Source organism: Crocuta crocuta, unplaced genomic scaffold (genome assembly GCF_008692635.1).
Source record: "Crocuta crocuta isolate KB4526 unplaced genomic scaffold, BGI_CrCroc_1.0 scaffold118, whole genome shotgun sequence".
Taxonomy (NCBI): Eukaryota; Metazoa; Chordata; class Mammalia; order Carnivora; family Hyaenidae; genus Crocuta; species Crocuta crocuta.
Window position 1 is genome coordinate 4,266,670 of NW_027551558.1, and position 23,077 is coordinate 4,289,746.

General features: G+C 39.8%; 1 protein-coding gene across 1 annotated transcript in view; it reads right to left on the reverse strand.

The window, feature by feature from the left end:
• Positions 1-417: 417 nt before the first annotated feature.
• Positions 418-23,077, reverse strand: part of SLC9A2 (solute carrier family 9 member A2) — a 93,905-nt gene continuing 71,245 nt past the window's right edge. Inside the window, exons 6-12 of the mRNA XM_077749232.1 lie at positions 19,844-19,933; positions 19,214-19,284; positions 12,570-12,731; positions 7,315-7,411; positions 5,066-5,197; positions 3,277-3,367; positions 418-1,968 (exon numbers count right to left, since the gene is read on the reverse strand). Of these exons, the coding sequence (XP_077605358.1) occupies positions 1,598-1,968; positions 3,277-3,367; positions 5,066-5,197; positions 7,315-7,411; positions 12,570-12,731; positions 19,214-19,284; positions 19,844-19,933 (1,014 nt within the window). The 3' untranslated portion in view covers positions 418-1,597. The remainder of the gene's footprint in view (positions 1,969-3,276; positions 3,368-5,065; positions 5,198-7,314; positions 7,412-12,569; positions 12,732-19,213; positions 19,285-19,843; positions 19,934-23,077) is intronic.

Here is a 23,077-nt window from a genome sequence, read left to right on the forward strand (position 1 = left end):
CAAGACTGTAGAAATGCAAGAAAGAGTAGAAGATTTATTTCTCCATGTAGGTAGGGAAGAAGGAAGGGGATAGGAGAAGCGCTGTTGGGGACTTCGGAGTACTGAGTCTTTAATTTATTCATGTTTTCTGACCAACAATACGGTGCTCACTTGTGTCCTCTGCTGTGTATCCAACGTGCACCCAGGGGACAAAATGCGTGGCCTCGTTTGTATCTAAACCTGGACGTTTAGAGTCTTATTCCAGTCAAGTTTTCAAAAGGAGTTTTTCAGAAAAAAAAAAAAAAAAAAAAGGGCACTAAAAAGATAACNAAAAAAAAAAAAAAAGATAGAGCAATAAAAATCTACAGTTTAGGAGACAGAAATTCAAATATTAATCTTTAATGATTATATTCCACTTCTTGTGTTTCTGCTGTACTTTTAAAAAGTACTCAGATGAGGCGAATCCATTTTTATATGAAGAATTTGAGTCACTACTTTATTGAGGGGCGAGAGGTAACAAATTACAAAAGAGTGCAAAAAAAAAAATTGAACTACATTCCCCAAAGTGCTTCCTGAATAAATTTCAAGACCTGAATTCTCACCAATTTGCTAAACATTGGAAAACTGTTTAAATAAACTACTTGGAGGCTTGGACCTATATTCAAGGTTCTGGAACGTTCCACAGAAAACTCTAAAGCAGGTAGTCCTGGATGGGCATGAAAGGGAATCTCCTGTATCCTCTTCCCAGTATTGCACAATATAAAACCTGCCACCAAGCGGTTAAGCAGGTGCTGCTTTGTCTCCCCACATGCAACGTGAGGCCTGCGCGCTGGAACTTCATCAAAAGCTGCTGCCAAGTCTGTCATACATTGTGTCACCCACCCAGCCTTTCTGTTTGCACCAAACACAACGAGAGAGGGAACCTATATATCACCCCAGAACATACGGAATGAGGAACACATTAAATCTGGCTGACTCACTGTATCACAGGAATCCACACTCTGGGAGCGAAGCGACCTCATCTGCCTAGAGGTTCGGATTGTGTCCCTGCTCTGAGTTCACCAGGTGCCCCTGCTCCATGCTGTGCTCTTCCTTCACCTACTGGTCGGTCAGCTGAGGATGGGGAAACACTTTGACTCTGAACAGACGGCCCATCATCCTCTGAGCGTTGCCTTTGACACCCCCGCAAAGATGTTGAGTATTTTTAGCGCCCTTCATTTAAAAACTGATTACAGATATAGATATGTTTTCATAAATAAAATTTGAGGCATACATGTATATATTAAAATTTTCACCAACAAGGGTGTGATAAAAATTTCAAGTTCTGTCATTCAAGTTCAATAAAGGCACACTTTTTTTTTTCTTTTTCTTGAGGCTTGCAAAGAATATAACTGCTAGCAAGAAGTCACAAAAGGCATTTTATGGAACTGTCTTCTTTGATTTTCCTCTTCTTGGGATGAGCCTTCATCCTGTAAGTCAGTGGCATGACTCTGCTACCCAAAGAAGTCGTTAGATGCATAGAGGGTATTCAATGGATTCCACTGCTGTGTCAGGTTTCAGAGTAACACACCCTAGCTGTGCTGGGTCAGTCACTCCAGGTCTGCTTTGGCCATTTCCATTAAGGCTTCTCACTTCCAAATCGGCCTTTCCGGCTTCCGGGTTCTGATGCCCTTCGGACCAGCCTGGGCGGTGGCTTGGGGTGGCCACCTTCAGTCATACTGTCTTCCCGCACTGGACCAAACTGGCCTTTGGAGAGAAGGGGCTGCCGTAGCATGCCTGGGGTCTGGGTGCCCCCGTCTTTGCTGTGGGGAGCCGGGGGGTTACAAGGCTGGCCCTGTCTGGAATCAACGTCTACCTCGTTCTTCCATTCCATTTTATAGGGCTGCGGGGCTTTCTTTGAGAACTGTTCTGGCAGGAAGCGCCTTGCTCGGGGCTGCAGATTGAGGACAGTGGTCCCAACATCTGTGTCCGAGTCACTGCTGTTGCCACCTACCACAGAGCAAAAGAAGGACAACATGGGCAAGCATTTTAGAGAGAAGGAATGAGAAGTGACTCCGCAATGCACCGGTGGGTCCAGCACTTGTGGTGCCCTCAGGCCCTGGGGTTTGGGCAGGGGAGGGCCGAGGGCTCACTGCCTCTAGCCCCCAGACCTGGGCACGATATATCCTCTCTGTGAGTGTTACTGTCGAATGTCCACACCGATGCTGAAGGGCTTGCTGTGTGCCAGGCAACCGAACCAAGCACTTTGAAATGCATTCACCTATTGAATCCTCATACGCACCCATGTGACAGGTGAAGTAACCGAGCTTCAAGAGATATTAATCATCAGTGCCGCTGGGTATCACAGTGCGACTCTGGCAGCAGCAGCTGCGTTCCCACCTGCCCCATCGGAACAACCCCAGGAAGGCTCAGCTAAGTGTCGGGCACACAGAAAGCACATCAGCACTTAGCTGCTACTATGAAATTTCTCGTCGTGACCTGGAATCTCAGAGACAACCTTCTTTATCTCCTTTACAGTTTTGTAAAGGGCCGAAACACAAATGTGCCCTTTACAAACGATGGGAAGACACATGATCAGAACGAGCTGGTTGTCAAAATTCAGATCCTAGAGGGCTATGGGTAGAACAGTTGATGGGGAGCTTGCCCAGGAACTAAGATTCTTGAGACCACCATGTCACATGGCAGTGACATGAACCACTGCTCTAAATATTCAGTGCTGCTTGGCCTCTCTTCTCATTTCTCTTCTCACTGACCGTTATGAGCAGCCATCATTAGACTTTCCTCTTCTTGGTTAATTAAATAGATACGCAAAAATAAAGGGGGTGGTAGTGTTACATCCCACATTTTAATAACATGGTACCCTAACATATTTCTTCTGGGGTTCACAGAGAATGGCTTCGGGTCAACCTAAAGATTATCTTTAAATAAAGAGATATTAGACTGTATGTCAAAGTTTTCATGAGTACAGGCAGAAGTAAAACTTATGGCTGACTTTATGAAAATGTATGCAAATTGTAAAAATGTAAATGCTCCTTTGCATATTTACAACTTTCTACTTACCTGTTCACAGGTGACGATAGTTGCTTGTGCTGTATCAACAAGAATCATTATGGAAAATAACTGGTGGAATTATTTAGAACTCTACAGAACTCCATCCAAAAAGCTTACAACGCTAAGAATAAGTCACCATATTATTGTCTGAGATTTGCAAAACATTGAACTGATTGTCCTGGATAAAGAAGAAGGGGAAAATTTCTCTATTTTGTGAAATGACTCTGCTCCAACTGAGTTCGTTACCTGCATTAGAAATATTCTTTTTCTTTTGTAGCTTTTCCGGAAGCTTTGTATTCTTTGGTAAGGATAAATATCGAGAAGCTGAAGTGGAAGCCTGTGAGAAACATAGAAAATGTTTAGATTACAAAGATGTCATTTATTGCATATTAGAAGTTTAAAAGCTTCCGTCAAACCTTGGTGTTAAAAATTAAAATTGTACTTCTCTATTCCAAAAGTACTTCGTGAGGGGCTGCAGGCATAGGGAATAAAGCTTCCAGCAATAATTATTTTACTTAAAATAACCAAATGTCTTCTAAAATGTAACAGAAACTTCCAGCAATAATTATTTTACTTAAAATAATCAAATGTCTTCTAAAATGTAACAGAAATCAGTATGAAGGAAACTGAAAATAAAGTGGCACCATTAACAATAAGATATGCAAACTATTGAGTCTTTTTAAAGAAAAGCTAAGGAAACACCTATGTATAAGGCTATTACTAAAAAGTATGTAGAAATAGGGCACCTGGGTGGCTCAGTGGGTTAAGTGTCTCACTCTTGATTTCAGCTTAGGTCATGATCCCAGGATTGTGGGACTTGCCCTGTGTCAGGCTCCACAGCAGGAGCCTGCTTGATATTCTCATTCTCTCTTTCTCTCTTTCTTTCTCTCTCTCTCGCTCTCTTTCTCTCTCCCTTCCCCACTTGCACTGCCTCTTTCTCTCTCTCTCAAAATAAATAAATAAACTTAGAAAATATGTAGAACCTATATGTATGGAGAGAAAATATATGAAAAGTGTAGCATATTTAACTTTTAATTACTTTAGTAAGTCTTGAAAATGATAGAACAAAAAGTATTTCTATAGCTAATTTGCTGACAATTCAAATCTCTACTTTCTTTAACTTTTAATCGATGCTGCCACATTTTACACATTAAAAAAAGAGAATTATCTTGTTCCACATTACCATTCTGGGTCTGACTATCCACTACAGAATATTATTAAAAAATGAAATACAATCCTAAAGTTAATGCAACCTTGTGTGTCAGTGGTATGCTGCAATGTCTGCTGTGTTAAATCAATCAATCATGATGTCATTTAAAAGTGGGGATGAGCACTGGGTGTTATATGGAAACCAACTTGACAATAAACTATTTGTAAAAAATTAAAAAAAAAAAGACAGGGTGAGAATTAAAAAAAAATAAAATAAAAATGGGTTTCCTTATCTATTGACAATGCCCTCGACCAAGTGAAAAAGTGAACACCTTTCCCTGCTGTCCCTCCCCCGGCCCTTGTGACCCTGCAGTTCCAGCATGCGACACTGGCCTATCTTTGACCTGCAACCTCTCCCTGGAGAGATCAGCTAAGACTTTACAAATGAAGCTTGGTCCAGCCATGCTGTTTAAACTTGTAACTTTACTGACCCTTTCTGTACTCCCAATTTCCTTCCTCAGTATCGGTTTTTTGTTTGTTTGTTTGTTTGTTTGTTTTTCCCTACAGCACCCACCGCCTTCCAACATAACAGATAATATATTCCATTGCTGGCTGCCTTCTTCTCACTAGAATATGAATTCTACAAGTGGAGGTATGTTGCTTGGTTGGTTTCATTCACCAACATATTCCAAGTGCTAGAAAAGTGCCTGGAACGTAACAGGTGTTCCAGAAATATCTAGGAAGACTTTACCATGAACTCCACCTCAGAATTCCTGCGAATCAACCCTCAGCAGCTATTCTGTCAGCGGAGCCTCCAGATGGGTGCTGGCTCTCTGCTCTTGGAAGCCTCCCTCCTCCCAGACAAATGGTAACAAATGCCAGTCACCCTGCGCTCTCGGTTCAAGCTGTTGTCTTTCCTGAGACTTTCTCGCAAACTGTGCCTCCGGCGAATCAGAATTTCCTTGGCTTGTCGCTCACTTGTGTCAGCCGTCAGGTTGTGTCTGTTGTAGGACAAAGTCTGAAATGAAAAAAGAGACATTTACAAAAAAATAAAAAAAATAAAAAAATAAACAAAACAGACAAAAAACCTGATTGCTGTTCCAGAAATTCCAAAACTTTGCTGCGTTTCTTTGGCTTTGCACCTCTGCAAGGCACTTAACTAAGGTTCAGAGCAGAAAAATAAATAAAACGTATGACAGTTACTAACGTTCATAAAAAGTTAACATTCATTCAGGTTTTGAAAGCATTTGTTTTCTAATAAAAGTCTTTGAATAGGTTATTTTTCATTCAGAAGTGTGATGTTCATAAATCAGAAAAATGATGGAACTCATCAAGTGCCTCTGTCCACCTTAAGGTACTTTCTATGTTTTTAGCCATCACTAGTAGCTGAAGAAAAACATACATTTCATCTTTATAAATTCTCTACTGAATAGGAATTCCTTGTATAAAAGCAAACCACGTTGAGCCACTGGGTGGTGCCATGTCCTTGTGATTAACTTAAGGAACATTTCTACAACGTTTTCTTTACAACTGGGTTGTCAAACTAAAAAACTGGGGCTATCGCCAGCCATAACCATGGGCTAGTACTTGAAGCAGTGAAATTTCTAAACCAGGGCTGCGTATAGCACACATTGTCAGTTTTCTAAGTTTCCTAAAATAAACTGTAATTAGTGATGGAATTCATTTTCTGGTAGAATTAATATATACCTCTTGGGAGTATCCTGTGTCCCGAACTATTAAATATTAAGTCTTGAAGAAATATGCAAAACTGATAGAGAACAAGGCTCAATTCCTGCCTTGAGAAATTTACTGGCTAGCTGGACATCAAAGGCTAACAAAATAATATGAAATCATGAAATTAAGTGCTAAAACTATGTGGTACAGTCTAAGCTCATACTGCTACCCCACTTAAAGACAGGGCTAGGAATAATATGGAGGTGGTTGAGGAGGAGTCCTTAACCACTGGAGGATGTGGATCAGTTGACAGGAACCAGTGGGACATTCCAAGTGGAGACAGAGAAGAGAGGACCAGAGTCCAAGGAAGGAAGACAGAACCTGGGGGCTTGGGGAGGGGAGGGAGATGGAAGGTCGGACACTATAGAACTTGGAATTAGAGATCCCAAAGTCTAAGAGAATAGTTTAGCCTGTAAGCCGCCACTGTTGTTTTGGTTCATTTTAAATAAGGGAATGCTGCTTAAAAGGTTCATCCTGCATTCTGCAGTAATGCAGGATGGAATGGGGACAGCCTTTGGGGAGACCCACTAAAAAAGTGCAGAAATGACCCCAACATGAGCGAGGAAGGCTCCTTACAAGCGATGTGATAGGTGTGCCGCCTCGCCTCACTGTACCTCAATTTATTCATCTACAAACTGGAAACAACAGTAACCACTTGAAGGACTGAGTTAACACATGCTGAAATGGGGCATGGCAAATTGTCTGCACTCTCAAAATGTTAGCTATATTATTAGCCAACTGTTAGAATGAGGTGTTAACAATGGGGTAGCAGGGGAAGAAGTGACTCGGGAGATACATTAAAGGAAGAAATGATCGCACTTTATGAATAACAAGGAAGATCAAATACATTTTGGTGAGTTTTCTTAAAGCTATACGTTTTCTACAAGCTATAAAGCTATTTCATTAAAAGAATGAATGCCTGTGTGGGTGGCTCAGTTGGCTTAAGCATCTGACTTTTGATTTGGTCTCAAGTCATGATCTCATGGTTGTGAAATCGAGCCCTGTGTCAGGTTCCGTGCCGAGCGTGGAGCCTGCTTAAGAGTGTCTCTCTCCTTCTCCCTCTGCCCCTCCCCGACATGCACTCTCAATCTCTAAAAGACAAAAAAAATTAGAAGAGAGCCATCAATTACTTTCTTCACAATTAGTTAAAATATAGTCTTTTAACTCCAAGTCCATAGTAGCAGAACCCTCAGGGGACTCCAAACCTTTCCCAATGGTTTTCTGGGAAAGCGTGGTACCCTAACAAGACAGAACTCCGAAAAGAGAAGCTGCCTAGTGTGGGACCTGCCAAAGGCTGGCATAGTAGCAGGGCAATATCCGCTACAACTGGGTAGCATGAAATCAGAAGGCATATTCTCAGCCACAGGCAAGGAAACATTTTGCTAAATAAATTATTCTTACTCGCTGTCGGATTTGATAGAGATTTCTGGATAATATTTCTCGGATTTCATCCATTTCACCAGGTGTGAGCTTCCTTATTTTTTCTTCACGACAATCACTGTGAAAAGTTAGAGAAAGAATGCATTTTACAATTCAACAAATACTGGAATCATCATTTTTTTTTTGGAGATAGAATATCATTTAAGTAGACTCTTAGCTTAAAGAATAACATTTAGCGATTATTCACTATTTGAAGAGAACTCAAAATTCTAAAACTATTCAGTGTCAAAATTATTCAAAACAAGTTTAATCGTGCACAAGTTTTCAGAGTCTGTTCATGCAATTATTCTTTTTTTCCACACAATTACTATTAAGGAAGAAAGACTATAGTAGATGATAATGGTCTCAGTTTAGTATTTCTAATACCCCATAAATAAGGTAATACACAGTTGAGTTTTTTCCAACAGAAACTTAATTAGCTACATTTTACGATTAAGGCTTCATCTTTTAAGCACTTGATTAGAAATATTTGTAAAGACACCTTTTATAATATGTATGCATATAATAATCAGAATTATTCATGGATTTCATATTTGTAAAGTGACCTACTTGCTAAAATTTACTTGTAAACACAGTATCAGTACTCCTGGCACTTTTTCACAGACATGTGCAAAGTGGGGGAAAATAGGAGTCCCCCAACACAGAGGCTCCCGGATAAGGCTGAATGTGGCAACTCTCTGTCTTCTTGTTTCAGGTCTTGTACCGTAAACAAATGTCCTTTCCATGGTCTATTTAATGACACATTTTCCACACCTTTGTGCTGCTGGTGACTTCGCTGTTTAAAATGGCCCCCCAGCATGGGTCTGAAGTGCTGTCTAATGTTCCTAAACAAAAGAAAGTTGGGATGTGCCTTCCAGAGAAAAGTCATGTTAGATACGCTTTGCTCAAGCATGAGTACGATGCTGCTGGCCATGAGAAGAATGTTAATGAAAGAGTAATATATATGTGATGAGGTGTCTTTAAATAGAAACATACACAAAACAAGGTTATGTATCATCAGCTGATGAAAATGTTGTGACCGGAAGCTCACAAGACCCCAATCCCGTATTTCCCCTAGGAGCAAGTGGGCAAATCAGCATTGATGGCGATTTTACAGAACATAACTACCACCAACGATGAGAACCAACTGTATTTGTACAGTTTGATTCCAACTCCTTCAAAAACGGCTTTGAGAAGGCCTACAAAAATATGTAGTAAAATTAAATACATAGCTAAGTAGATAAATTAAGGAAATAAAGTTGAGACGGTTAATATCTATAAATCCAGGTCTTACAGAAGATGGGCTAAGGACACACCAATTGAAGAGCACAGTTCTCTCTCTCTCTCTTTTTTTTTAAATGTAGACTTGCTGTAACTGAAAATGAGCCATAATATTAATTGTCTATGTCCAGTGGTACTGGAGAAAAGCCAAGGAATGGACACAGAAATTTAAGGCTTCTGCATGACAGACTTCTCTAAATATAAGTGATCCATTTTTGCCTCAACCTCAATTGCACAACTGAGTTTTTAAGAAGCGTCTTCTTAGACTGAAGCATTGTTGTTTAGACAGCTGTCCCAGTTTCTAATCAGGAGTTTTGATCAGCAAAGTTAATTCACAGCATTTGAGAAGGACAAATAGTCAAGAGGCAGCGATCTTTTGTGTGTGTGATTTTCTTGTACAATGTTCCCACCAAGTTTTATCCGGCACGTGTTTGTATAACCCTAGTGATACCTGCACAACAACCTCCCTTGTTTATATACTTAAAGTATATTTATTGGAATGTAATACAAAAACAAAAGTACATACGTCTTACATGTATAGCTCAATGAATTATCACAAAGCAAATATACTTGCACTACCACTACTCATGTCAAAAAACAGAACATGACCTAGAACCCCAGAAACCACTTCATATCCCATACCCCCAACAGTCACCACTTCCTTCCCTCTTTGACAAAAACAACCTCTATCCTAACTTTGGAATTCATAGAATAGTTTTGCTTGCATTTGAACTCTATACATGGAATCTTTTAAACACAATAGGTAGGGTTTTTTTATTTTTAAATTTTATTTTTTTTTTACAATAAGTAGTCTTTTAAATTTAGCCTCTTTTGCTTAGCATTATATGTTGGAGATTCAACTGTGTTGTTTCATTTAGCTATCATTTGTTCATTTTATTCACTGTACAATATCCCATTACATGAATATATCACAATCTATCCATTTTACTATTGATGGGTATTTGGCTTATTTTGAACTTTTGGATAGAACAAACAGTGCTTCTATGAAAATTCCAATATGTATATATTGGAACACATATGATTACTGACCATTTGAATATCCAATTTTGTAAACTTCCTGAACAAGTCTCTTGTCTATTTTTCTACAGGACTGTCTTTTTTTTTTAGACCTTTGTCAGTTTTATGGAAGGCAAATACTTCTCCCATTTTATAGTTTTCTTTTTCATTCCTTTAATGAAATCTTTTCTGATGCCAACAGTAAGAAGATACTCTCCCCTATAATCTTCAAAAGTTTTATTGTTTCACCATCCACATGGGGATCTACCATACTCCTTGGATTCAGGCAATGTTCAATTGATACAATATTCAATTTCATTTTATCTCCATATGGGTACCTAATTGACCCAGGACCCTTTTTTTAGGGCCATCTTTTCCTCACTGTTTTTTACTATCAATTTTGTCATTAAGAAGTATCCATATATATGTGGGTCTATTCCAAACTTTTGCTTTGTTCCACTGGTCTATTTGTTCTTTTATCCTTATCCAGTACCACATGGTCTCAATCATAGGAGACTTACAGTAAGTCTTTCTACCTAGTAGTGTAAATCTTTCAGATTTGTCCTTCCATTTTGAAGACAATTTTGTCTTGGTTAATTTAGGCCCTTTGTATTTCCATAGAAATTTTAGGATCAGATTGTCTAATGACACACTGGGATTTTGAGGGGAATTGCTTTGAATCCATAGATCAATTTGAGAAGAGCCAATAATCTTATAAGATTGAGTTTTTCTTTTTATGAATACAGTCTTTATCTGTTTTGGACTTTCTGCAGAGAGGTTTCACACATATTCCCTAAATTTCATCTTGATGTTTGACATTGATGTATACGAATATTTCATGATACCATTCTAAATGAAGCATTTTTTAAAGTGTCATCTTCTACTTGTTGATACTTAAACCACCAGTTTTTGGGGTTTTTTTTTTGCCATCTATTAAGAAACCTAGGTAAATTAACTTATTATGTCTAATTAGTTATCTGTAGGTTCCTTTGGATTTTCTCTGAAAACAATCCAGCTGTTTGGGAATAGTGACAGTTCTACTTTTTTTCCAATCCTTAACTTTAAAATTTTTGTCTTGTCTAGCATTGGTACAACATTCATAGAAATAGTAGTAGTAATAGGCATCCTTGTTCTTGATCTTGGGGTAAATCTTTCAACATTTCAACATTAAAGTAAGGGTTAGGGGGTAGAATTTTAAAGTAATAGCCTATAGCTGGGTATAAGAACTCCTCCTTCTTAGTAGGTACTGAATTCCAATTGTATTCTGTTTCAGCCTTTTGAGACTCTCAGATAACTTCTCTGTGATCCAGGCGGGGAAAATGGCACCAAATGCCAGTTCCATCTTCTTGGACTTCCCTTTTCTGTTGGCTCTTGGCCAAGAAATTCTTCTTTGCACTGGTGCTTTCCAGCTTTTCATCAGGTTTTAAAAATATATTTTGTCCTATATTTTCTAGTTCTTTTCATAGGATGGTTTGGTCTACAACACTGAGTCCATTAATGTCATAAATACAATTCCTTGTTACCTCCCTTTATGCTTTTCATTCTCTCTAGAGAAAATGTTTCAGGAGATGTGGAATGGTCAATATGGTACTCATTTGTGCAGCCATGCAGCCGACCATTAATTCTGTTATCTACTTCAATAACCTTAAACCTTTGCCTTTCCTCTACTTACTGCCTGCTTCCAAATGAACTATACACAGAGAGTGAAACTAAGATGAAAATAAGATTTCTTAGTGATCACAAAGATAATGAATGGCTCTCCTTTGTGAAGCTGAATAATTGAATTCTCCTTTGCTACAACTGCGAATGGAATGGTGAGTAAGAAAGATCATTAATTTGTAAAGCCAGAGGGAAACAAAGATCAAGTGTAGCTGTATTTTCTACTTGAAGAAACTCAATCTCAGGGAAATAGATGGACCAGCTTAAGGTCACATAGTGAGTTATTGCAGTGGAGGACTATGAATCAGTCACTGCTCAATCCACAACTGTTGCTAGCTAGTGCAATATGCCTTTACCTCCAAGCCATCCTTGAACCACTATTTCTTTTTATTTTGGATTGTGTAAACTTCCATAGTTTTAATAGGGTACATACAGTCTTAGTAAAAATCCTAGCTAATATGGTTGGGTAGGACTTGGGAGTTTCCTTGTCTTGTTTCAACTCTCCCATTGATAGCATTTTAATTAGGTTACATGTTCTTTAAATGCACTTCAAGCTCATTGGTGAAAGAAGCAATCAGCAGAACCTGTAATTTCTGTTGTTTTTGAGGTAGGGAAGGACCGATGTTTACATGATAACATGACCTCTTTTGTTAACTGAGCACTCATTTACTATACTGCTATCGGCTTGCTGTAACATTTTGGGTAAGTCACTCTCCCATTCTGAGAGTCATTTTTAATGAGGAAAATACCTCTACCTGGGCCTTAACACCACAGATCCTGGGTTTACTGGTATAGGTGAGACGCAGGCATCTGTATTATTTAAATGCCCCTAAGATATTTTTAGTGTGCAGCCTGGATTGAGAGCCCTCATACCGTATGTTCCATCATATCACTGTTTCTTGTAAGCCTTAAACTATGATGCATGAATAATCTATGAGGAAATAGCTATATACACCTGCATATTTATAACACACTTCAAGATATTCCATTTCAAAAGACTTGCAAAAGAGGCGCTTTTAAAAAGCACTGAATTACCTCAAGAAAATACAATCAAGGCATGACCATCCTAAACATGACAAAGTATTTTCTAACTAGTCAATTCCAAAATAACTTGACATGATGTGACATAATGCACATGTTTCTAGACCTCACATTTTAACCAGGATCTCATTCTTCTGCAAGCTCTAGGACATAGGTCAAATGTGTTATTATCACTGGTTTCAAAAAACGATAAAGACATACACGGGAATACTCACATTTATTGGTAAAATGGTACTTACTTCAGAGATGCAAAAGAAGGCACAGTGCTTATCATTCCCGTCTCTGCCATCTCAATGGCATGTTTTATTTCAAGCTTTTTATATAAAGACACAATGCTTGACTTGGGTTGGTTTTCCCGAATCAGAAGCTTCCGTAGGTATTTGTCATCGAACTTCTTAAACCTGGAAATAAAGAAAATCAGAGCTTCAATTAGTTAATACTAAACTGACCAAAAAAAAAAAACAAAAAAAAAAAAAAAAAAAAAAAAAAAAAACAACAACAAGAAGAAGTCTGCTTTTATCAAGAAAATCATTTCTACTATACTTGGGGAGAAATTTAGTAGCAATGTTTAGCTCATCTGATCATTATATATATTTTTGTATGTGTAGACCTGAATATGTGTGTGTATAGATGTGTGTGTGTGTGTGTGTGTGTGTGTACATCAGTGGTACTATTGTACATAGCCATGATATACATATATCTAATATTTACTAATTACAGAGTAACATATGTATATGTTTAACATTTGCTATTACGCTGCTTCGTTTTTCAACAATATTACTCAAAAGTGTTGTTAATACTTCCTATCTCCAATTCCTTTCCTCAGATTTTCTCTTGCACATTCACAAATTAGGCTTTTGTCCCCAGCACTCCATTGAAGCTACTTGTACTGAGGGCATCAGTGACCCTACGATATAAATCCAATGGCCAGTTATTAGCCCTCACCTTTCCTGACCTCTCCCACTTAATATGTCATTTTCCAGGACGTCACACTCCCCTGGGCTCCCCCCCACTACTTCTTTCTCAGTCTCTTTTGTTGGGTCTTTTTCTTCTTTCTGGCCTCTTGATGTAGGAGTGCCCAGCGTTCCATCTTGGTCCTCTCTACCTCCACTGGCTCTGTAGCCATCTTTCCCAGTCTCATGATTTTAATAGCATCTCTGTGCCAGTGACTCCCACATTTGTGTCTCTTGCTCCAGCCTCGCCCCCCAAACCCAGAAATGAATATCCGGCCGCCTAGTCAACATCTCCACTTGGATATCTAGTTCTCAAACTTGACATTCCCAAACTGAACGCATCTTCTCCTACAGTCCTCGCCGTTTCAGTTAATGATCACTCCACCCGGTCACCTTTGATTCTTTTCCTTCTCTCACATTCCATGTTATGGAATGAACTGTGTGCCCCCCAAAGTGCACAGGTTGAGGTTCTCACTCCCAGTACCTGGGAATGTGACTGTATTTGGTGATAGGGTCTATACAGTAGTGATTAAGTTAAAATGAGGTCATTAGGGCAGGTCTCAATCCAATATGACAGGTATCTCCATAGTAAGAGGGAGGTTGGGCACAGACACATACAGTGGGAAGACCATGTAAAGAGGCAGGAAGAAGGCCATCTACATGCCAAGGAGAGGGGCCTGTAACAGATGCTTCCCTTGTGGCCCTCAGAAAGATCCAAATGACTGATAACTTTGATCTTGGACTTCTAGCCTCCAGAACTGTGAGAAACTAAATTTCTATTGTTCAAACCACACAATCCGTGGTACTCTGTTAAGCGACTCTAGCAAACTAATACTCCATGTCTACTCTACTGGCAATTTCTGTTAGTTCCACCATCAGAACACATACACAATCCAACCATGCCTCACCACTTCGACACTCCTATCTCCTGGATCCACCCTAATGCAAGACATCATCATCTCTCAATGGATTCTTGCAACAGGCACCCAACTGGTCTCCCTGCTTCCGCCACCACATTCCTACAGACTACCCTCCACACAGGAGCCAGAGTGAAGCTGATAAAACATAAGTCAAACCATATGACAACCCTGCATTTCTCTTGAGTAAATGTACAATGACCTGGGGGCCCTCCACAGTTTGGAGCTGCACCTCTTAGCACTGTGCTTCTCACACCCAGCCTCACTGGTATCCTTCCTGCTCTGGAAACTTGCCAGCTCCACTCCCACCTGTGGGGCTTTACTCCCACTATTCCCTCCAACAGGAACACCCTTCCCCCACAGTTGCAGACCCCCTTTTAAGTGTTTCCTTAAGAGCCATTTTTCAAAGAGGCTTTCCCATCCATCCCATTAGAAATGCATGCCATCTCTCCACATCCTCGCCAGCATCTAGAGTTCTCTGATTTGCTCATTTTAGCCACTCTGACTGGTGTGAGGTGGTANCACTTAAAAAAAAAAAAAAAAAGAAATGCATGCCATCTCCTTCCCACCTGCCTAACTTCCCATTCTACTTCCCAGATAGTTTTCTCCATAGCACTTACCATTTTCTAACATGCTTTATAATTTATTTATCTTGCTTTCTGTACTCTAGCACTAGAATGGTATATATGGGCAGAGACTTTGTTTTTTGGGCTTTTCCCCCGACTTTTTCCTGTATCACCAGCGCCTAGGACAGTGCCTCGCACACTAGAAGTACAGATGGTAGAACAGATCATTTGTCTCAATTCCTCCCTGCATCTACACCCTCTGCCCTATTACTTGGCAATGTCTTTCCACCATGGCCTAGGTGACCTGTGCTGTCCTGTTTCCTGCCACTGGCTTCAATAATGTTACTTTCTCTGGTCAGTGGGCTCAGAGGCTTAAAACAGACTTGTTGGCTTGCACTTGGCACTTGACTATTGAAGCTTACCTCTTTTGTTTCCAAAATTACCATGAGAAGGATATGCATGAAGGGGCTCACCAGTCCCAGGACAAAGGTGAATACCACATGAAGTAGAGCTCTATCACCCCAGTCACATCCAAGAAGGCCAGCGGGATCAGTTGACAGCGAGCCAACCCCCTGAAGCAAGAGCAAGACCTGTCCACATCAGCCCAGCGCAGCTCAGATCCTGGACTCTCAGACTCATGACTCATATGCTTTAATAACATGACTGTTGTTTGAGCAGCTGAGGATCGGGGCAGTTGGTTATGTAACATTATTATGCCAACAGGTAAGCAAAACAGCACTCAATAGACATACTTTGGGAAAGAAAGAAACGCATTACAGTGATCACCAGAAGTCCAAAGAGGTTTATACGTACACCTGTCCTATGAATGGAAACAATGTGAAACCACATTCTTGGCACTAGTCCTTTGTTCTCTACTGGAGGGCTATGAATAATGAAAGAGAGCCATCCTTTCCACTGGGGCCACTACACTAAACACAGGGCTAACTTTTTTCTAAGCTTATTCTCAACTTCACATTAGACCCATTGGGCCAAGACTCCTGGCATCAGCAATGCATCTTTTTATATTTTGGGTGTTTTTTTTTTTTTTACCATTTATTTATTTTGAGAGAGAGAGAGCAAGTAGGGGAGGGGCAGAGAGAGAGAATCCCACACAGGCTCTGTGTTGTTAGCGCAGAGCCCAATGTGGGGCTCGATCTCACAAACTGTGAGATTAGGAGCTAAGCCTAAATCAAGAGTCGGACTCAACCTACTAAGCCACCCAGGTGCCCCACAGCAACACATCTTTTGTTATTTTTATTATTGCTTTGGCTTTTCACTAGAGATCAACAAAAGGAAGAATTAACATCAAGAGCAATGACATCTGATCTGTTTAGCATACGAGCTGTGTACTTTCTTTTATTTCCATACCTTTCATTTTTCTGCCAAGCATCACCTGGGTGCTTTCTTCCTTTCCCCATCATTAGACAACTTTCATGGAGTCTGAGAAACTTCCCTACTCAGAGGATTATGCTTACCCTTTCTCAAAGCATCAAATGCCTCACGAATTCTCTGGCAAGACCCCTAGAAATTTACAGCATAAGGATTCCAGACGAAATGGAAAGATACCCCACATACCTAAAACAATCCACTTCTTTATATGTGATCTTTAACATCAACAATCACGCACATACCAGAGATAGGATCTGAGGAGTGCTAATTTTAAAGATGGCCTGCGTCAGCACCAAATTCCTCCATACCCACACACGTTTCCCTGCTCTACCTGCGGTATATGGTGTACTTGACAATCCAGAGAAGCATTTGAAATCTACCTGGAGAGAATATCAGGCATGGAAATATACAGGGGTGAAAGGAAGTATGTACACTGCGAAGAAAACTGTGGGACACACAGCAGTATTACCTTCCAGACAGGAAATCAGAGTTGGCTCTGCCCTCTTTAGTATGTGTGGTCCAATTACCCTGGCGTATGTAGGTTTCGGCCCGAAGCAGCACGTACCCCAGAGACAGAATGTCTCTGCCTGCAAGACAGGATGTAGCCAGACTTTTCTCTGACGTTCCAGACCAGATCCACATGATCACAGGGTCCGCCAATTCCTGCCACCACCACCCCAGAGGCTGCTGACCTGATGCCTACATCTACTCATGTCTACTTCCCCCTCTTTGGGAGGCAGAGGAATGGTATAAATCTCTAACTTAATCTCTCCTTTGGAAAGGAGCCAACTGTTGTGGGCTACTATGCTCTCTGGTCCCTCCAAGGAAGGGTGGGATGCTAGAGAAGGGAGAAAAGTGGTCGGGTGGAAAGGGAGGATGCAGGTGGAAAATGGGCCGGGCTGAGAAAACAAGAGTTAGAGACTAAGGCAGGAAAGTCTTTATCACTGGTTTGGCAAAGACAAGGATCCGTCTTCGTTAGTAAGGTTCCAGGGACGCAAAGCAGGGTAGCCTAGAAAGTCACAACAGAAATGGGTGAGGCTCTCTGTTCTCCCATCTACCTCCTGCCTGCAAGAATGTAAATCTGGCCCAGGGTGCCTGGGTGGCTCAGTCGGTTAAGAGTCCGACTTCGCCTCAGGTCATAATCTTATGGTTCATGGGTTCGAGCCCTGCGTCGGGCTCTGTGATGACAGCTAGCTCAGAGTCTGGAGCCTGTTTCAGATTCTGTGTCTCCCTCTCTCTCTGACCCTCCCCTGCTCACGCTGTCTCTCTCTCTCTCAGAAATAAATAAAAAATTAAAAAAATTAAAAAAAAAAAAGAATGTAAGTCCTGCCCAAAATAAATGGCCATTTCCCACCCCCATTTTCACAATGAAGATTTTAGTTTGCTTTATTACTTTGTGCTCCTATGTGCCTAACTGGGCAATCTCCTTGTACAAATAAAATATTGTTTTCCTTACTTATAAAGTAAGGCTAGGTCCAAGGAGCTTTTCTACATTAGTAGAAAAGTGTGGACAGGTTTATAAATGTTGCTCTAGCACTTAAAGTCTCTGTAACTCATTTTATCACTTAATGATCTCACACACACAAACATACACACACCTGTCTGCTGTGTGACTGTTTTGTTACTTCTACTTTATTGTAAAATTTTAAAGTTCTGAGTTCATGGTTTATACTTCTCGTGTAATCCAATATCATGTCAGGACATGTGAACAAACAGTAAGCACTCGAAGACTCCCTGCTGTTAAACTGCATACATGGGTATGTTGGTCAACTTCATGTAAATGAGCAGGGGGAGGGAGGGAACTTAGTAGCAAGTTAGGAAAGCAAGGGCAAGAAAATGAATCTACCAAAGTATAATTTAAATCTGTCCATCTGTCTCTTTCAAAAGGCTTTCCTAACCAGTGATGCACTGACAAATGTTAACAAATTGTTTTATTAAAAAATCCTAAAAAAAAGACCCTGATTAATAGCATGTGTCAGTTCCATGCACACTGCTGCCACGGTTGACTCAACCTACCGGTGTGAATGGCACAGAAGGCACACAGTCAGCTCCTGGTGGTCAGGTGGGCTGGCTCCTGTACCCTGTGGTCCCCAACCCTGTTGTCACAACTAATTCTTACTGCTTGATCCCCTAAGTCTATTTTTCAGTTTATATGAAAGCGTGTACCTAATTCTGCCTGGCTAGTGTAACCTGTCCATTTCTACTCTAAGATCCTCAAAGAGAAGCACTGAACCTTATTTATCCAACACAGAGCATTTAAAGGTTAAAAAACCAAAACCAAACTAAGCAAAACCAAACAAACAAAAAAGCGGATAGAGACACATTTATATAAGCGCACATAATCTTTCACGTAAGTGTATATCTAAAAATTTTGGTTATATGTATTTAACATCTATTTGTAAAATACTTGTTATTCTATTTATAACCTCTGGTGCTCTGAAGCTCTGCATTTGACAAAGCCCCTCAACAAGTGTGGGAGAACAAACAGTAACAGAACTCACAGTTTTTAACCAAATAGACTACATTCCTCAGCCTCCTTTGCAGTGAGAATTGCCTACATGATGGAGTCCTGGCCCTACAGGGCCAGGCCATGTATGTATCTGGAAGAATTCTGTGAAAGCTTCTGATAACTTCATTTCAGAGGAAGCTGGTACATATTCTTTGTCTCTTCATTATCTTTCTTCCTACACGCAGCCTGGAATGTGTGCATGATGACTAATGCCGAGCAGCCATTCTGGTCTAAGAGGCAACCTTGGAAATGGAAGTTGTTAGGCGATTCACCTAGAAAGAAGGGTCCTGGGACCATGGCAGCCTGTGGAGCAGAGCTAACCTATTAACACACCTACATTGCCTACAGAGCTCTGGCTTTTGACAGAAGAGAAAAATAAGTTTCTAGCTTGTTCCAGGTCTCTGTGGTTGTTGAACTTTATCTTAAAGGATAGAGGATGGCCCAGCACAGGAAAGATTCGCAACTCCGAAAAATAACACAGGTCAGTAAGTCCTGCTTCCAGAGTGAGCCAGTGCCACCTCAGAATATAATGGTGTAAGACCCTCTTACTTGTCTCTCCAAAAGTTGTGACCCCAATGTCCACAAACATCTTCAATCCCAGTCTTCACATGATCGAAAAACTAAAACAGAAAAAGCAGGGTCTTCATTAACTTTTACCGGAAATCACTAATTTCCACTCTACTTCTATCACTTCTAAACTCTGAAGACCCTGATCGTTTTTCATTTTTTTTGTTGTTGTTGTTGCTGTTGGGTTGTTGTTTTGTTTTCTTTTTACTGAAAGTCATGAAACAATATTCATCTCTAAACAAAGTGTTGTTTGTTATATCGATATTAGGCAATTCTCAGGTTAGTTTTCTCTTCATAACAGTTTGCTCATAATTTTGGAAAATATGAAATACGGTGATAATTTTCCAGCAGAAACATTTTCTGGTTGAAGGAAGTAATGAGGGATTTCTTGTGCCCAGATTCCCAAGGGGTCTAGCAGGCTCATTTGGAGAAGCCACTGAGGGTTGTGCTCAATCGATACCCCCAATGCATGCCTTTCTTGACCCTCCTTCCCTTTTATTCTCTGCCATTTCCCTCTCCTTCAGGAAATGAGCACCTTAATATCAAGTGGCCAACTGAATCCAACAATTTTTTCTCTTGCCATTTAAATCATTATACTACATTAACACTTACCCGGCAATGGATTTCTTCACTGACCGCTTGCTGTTTCTTATTGGACCTCTTAACATCTAGAAATTCCACCAGTGGTCGGATAGTAATTCCCTACACAGGAAAAACAAAGTGTATCTTCCTATAAAATTAAGTTAAAAATTCAAGAATAGCTTTTATTCTTCTAAGCTTCAATAACCAATAAAAGGTATCCTCCTCTACTAGAAACAAAACAATGGACAAAGTTCAAGACATTGCAAACAAACTCTAAGTAAGTAATTCTAAGAGAAAGAAAGAAATTCCAAGAAATAATAAAGTTATTATCCAAGTCAGAGGAATTACCTACTTGTGATATCCATAGAAAATTTTTCAGTAATTCTTATATTCATTATTTTCTTAAAACCATTTTAATTGTATTTCCACTGTATACACATTAGGGTCTTGGGCATTTGGGACACAAAGATAAACAGTTAAGGCACTCAGTTCTAGGACTCTGTAATTTTATGGGGAAAAGGATATACCAAAAACAATTACAAAGCAGGCAAAAAGGAGAATGAGAGATACACAGGAAGCCCATCCGGGAGGGCTTCCTAGAGGGGGAACACTGGATAACAGTCTTAAAAGACGTTGCAATCGTATGGTAGCAGGACCAAACATGAACAAAGAATCAGCAGTGAGAATGGGTACAGAAGGGGTTGGACATGTTTGTGAACTTGAAAAATGGACAGAACCATAAGCTATTTGGTAATCTAAGAAGATAAAGAAAATATCCCTAACACGATTAAAAAAAAATACATCTGCCAGAAATCTTTAGTGAACATCTGACTTAATCATTAAACATTAAAAGCCTTTCCATTAGAACTAGAAATAACACAAGGATACTCCTTATCTGCTATTTGACACAGTTCTGCATGTCCCAGTCAATTTAATAAGAGACAAACAGGTAGAAGTAGAGATAATAAAAAATGAAATAACAAGATTTTTGCTGCTCCTGAATGATCTAGCTTTTGTCCTAAAATATCTAAGATAATCTTTTTTCATTAAAAAATACCAAGAAAGTTTACTAGTGACTAGACATAAACTCAACAGACACAAATCTATCCCATATCCTAATTTAGGAAAAGAAACAGAATACTTACATGAGAGAACATATGTGTGTGTATATATGTTATTATATGCTATATATATGTTATTATATACTAGCACACACTAATATATATACATAGGATATAATAACATATAAAATATATACTAAAAGTTTCTATAGATACCAAAAATATATACTCTCTATATACATACATACAAACTATATAATCCCATCAGGAAATGCACAAAACCTTTATAAAAATAACTATAAAAATTAATAAAATAATATTCAAAAGATTTGAGTTTTAAAAAGACACAGTTCCTAGATGGGATTACATAGCCATAGGATGCTGACAATTTTATCTCAGTACATGTATTAAAATTCTGGTAACCTATTCCAAAGTATTTTTATTAACAGAACTTGAGAGGTTAGTTCTAAATTAGTCTGGAAGAGTACAGGTAACCAGGAAAATATAGAAAAAGAAGAATGATGAGGAACTTACAGACATCAAAACAAACAATCAGCTAATAGGCTTAAAATTATGAGACACTGGCTCTGAAACAGGCCAGGTAAGGAGGTGGTGAGAATGTGGGGTCAAGGAAGATCCCCAAGGCTGCTGCATGGTAGGCAGATGGCTGGTCCTTCTTGTTAAGGGGAACACATGCCTGGGGGGCAATTGGGTTTTGGGGGGATGGGTAGACATACTGACATATACTCCCTGCCATGCATTTGATTTTGTCTCGTCTTTCTGCATGTCTTTGAGAATGTTTTTGATAATATAAACTGTGACACACACACGCGCGCACACACACACACACACACACACACACACACTTTTTAAAAGAGGGTATCCACTGTGTTCTATTAATCCAGCTTCGGGAATTTTTAAGTTTTAACTTTAAATTTCTGGAGTGTGAACTGATTTTGACCAAATTTGGGATAAGACACACAGTATGTTCTATTTGCATTTCAGTCTGTCACTTTGAAATAATATAAGAAGTAATACACAGTTTTCCAATCAACCCGTATTTGGTAATTTTTAACTTAGGCAAATGAAAGTAGGTGTTAACATGTGGTTTCAAGAGATAGGTGATTGCATTGAATTCGAGACTCCATGAAGACACTGATTTAATAATCACTCCAGGAAAAAAAAATCAACAAAATCAGTGTCATGTAGAAACTATATGTGTTCTAAGGACGCTAGCTGTTGTTTTGCATGCCTCTTTTTCTATCAGTATCCATTTAGTAAAAACATAAGCATTGTAAATACACTGAGTCATTGTAAATATGGGACATAAAAATGAAGACGGGACATAAAAATGAAGACGGGACACGGGCCCCAACCCGCATGTGGACCCCTTCCACTGGACTGATAATCTAGAAAGTAATGTACCACCACAAATAAAACAAAACTGATCAACTACAAAAAGCAAGTGTGGCCTGGCACCTAGGGCGAATCCAGTTTCTAAAAACACTACCTATTTTAGCTTATAATTAATAAAATATATGGGTTATATGCAATGGGTCACTGGCACGATCTCTTAACAACCTGGTCTTAACCAGCTCCTTTAGGAGTCTCCTATTGGCTCCTTAGAGTATCTGCAGATGGCATGTCAACAGGAATTATCTGACAGGTTCCTCTCCTTCCCTTCTTCCTTCCTTCCTCCATCCATCTATTTTGGAGGCAGAGTACATGGTGTCTGCGAATATCATATTAAGTTCCCCAAGCTGGATGCTCTATTCTAGGAGCCCTGGGTCTTTGGTTGGGAGAAACAAAGGGTGATATGACAACCACAACCACTCACCCTTGGGAAGGCGCATTATTTCACCACATTGGAAAATGTCTAAGTTAGGTCACTTGGGAAGCAACCTGATCAGCTTGTTACCATCCGTGTAGGTTAAACAAAAATATAAAGAAACCCTTTGGTTTTCCATCAAACCACTGAAAAATATATCTGCGAAGCACAAGCTAAATGTCCGCCCCTTCATTCGGCTTTGGCACAATGAACACAACACCGCAGGGCCAGACCCGATGCTTCGAAGGGAGTACTGAACGGCAGGTGTGAACAGAAGGACAGCGAGGTGAGCTTGGTTTTCCACCCAGTGCCACCCGTTTCCACCTGCTCTGCCTGCTTCTGCTCCCAGTAACGTGTCACGAAAAAAATCTGTCT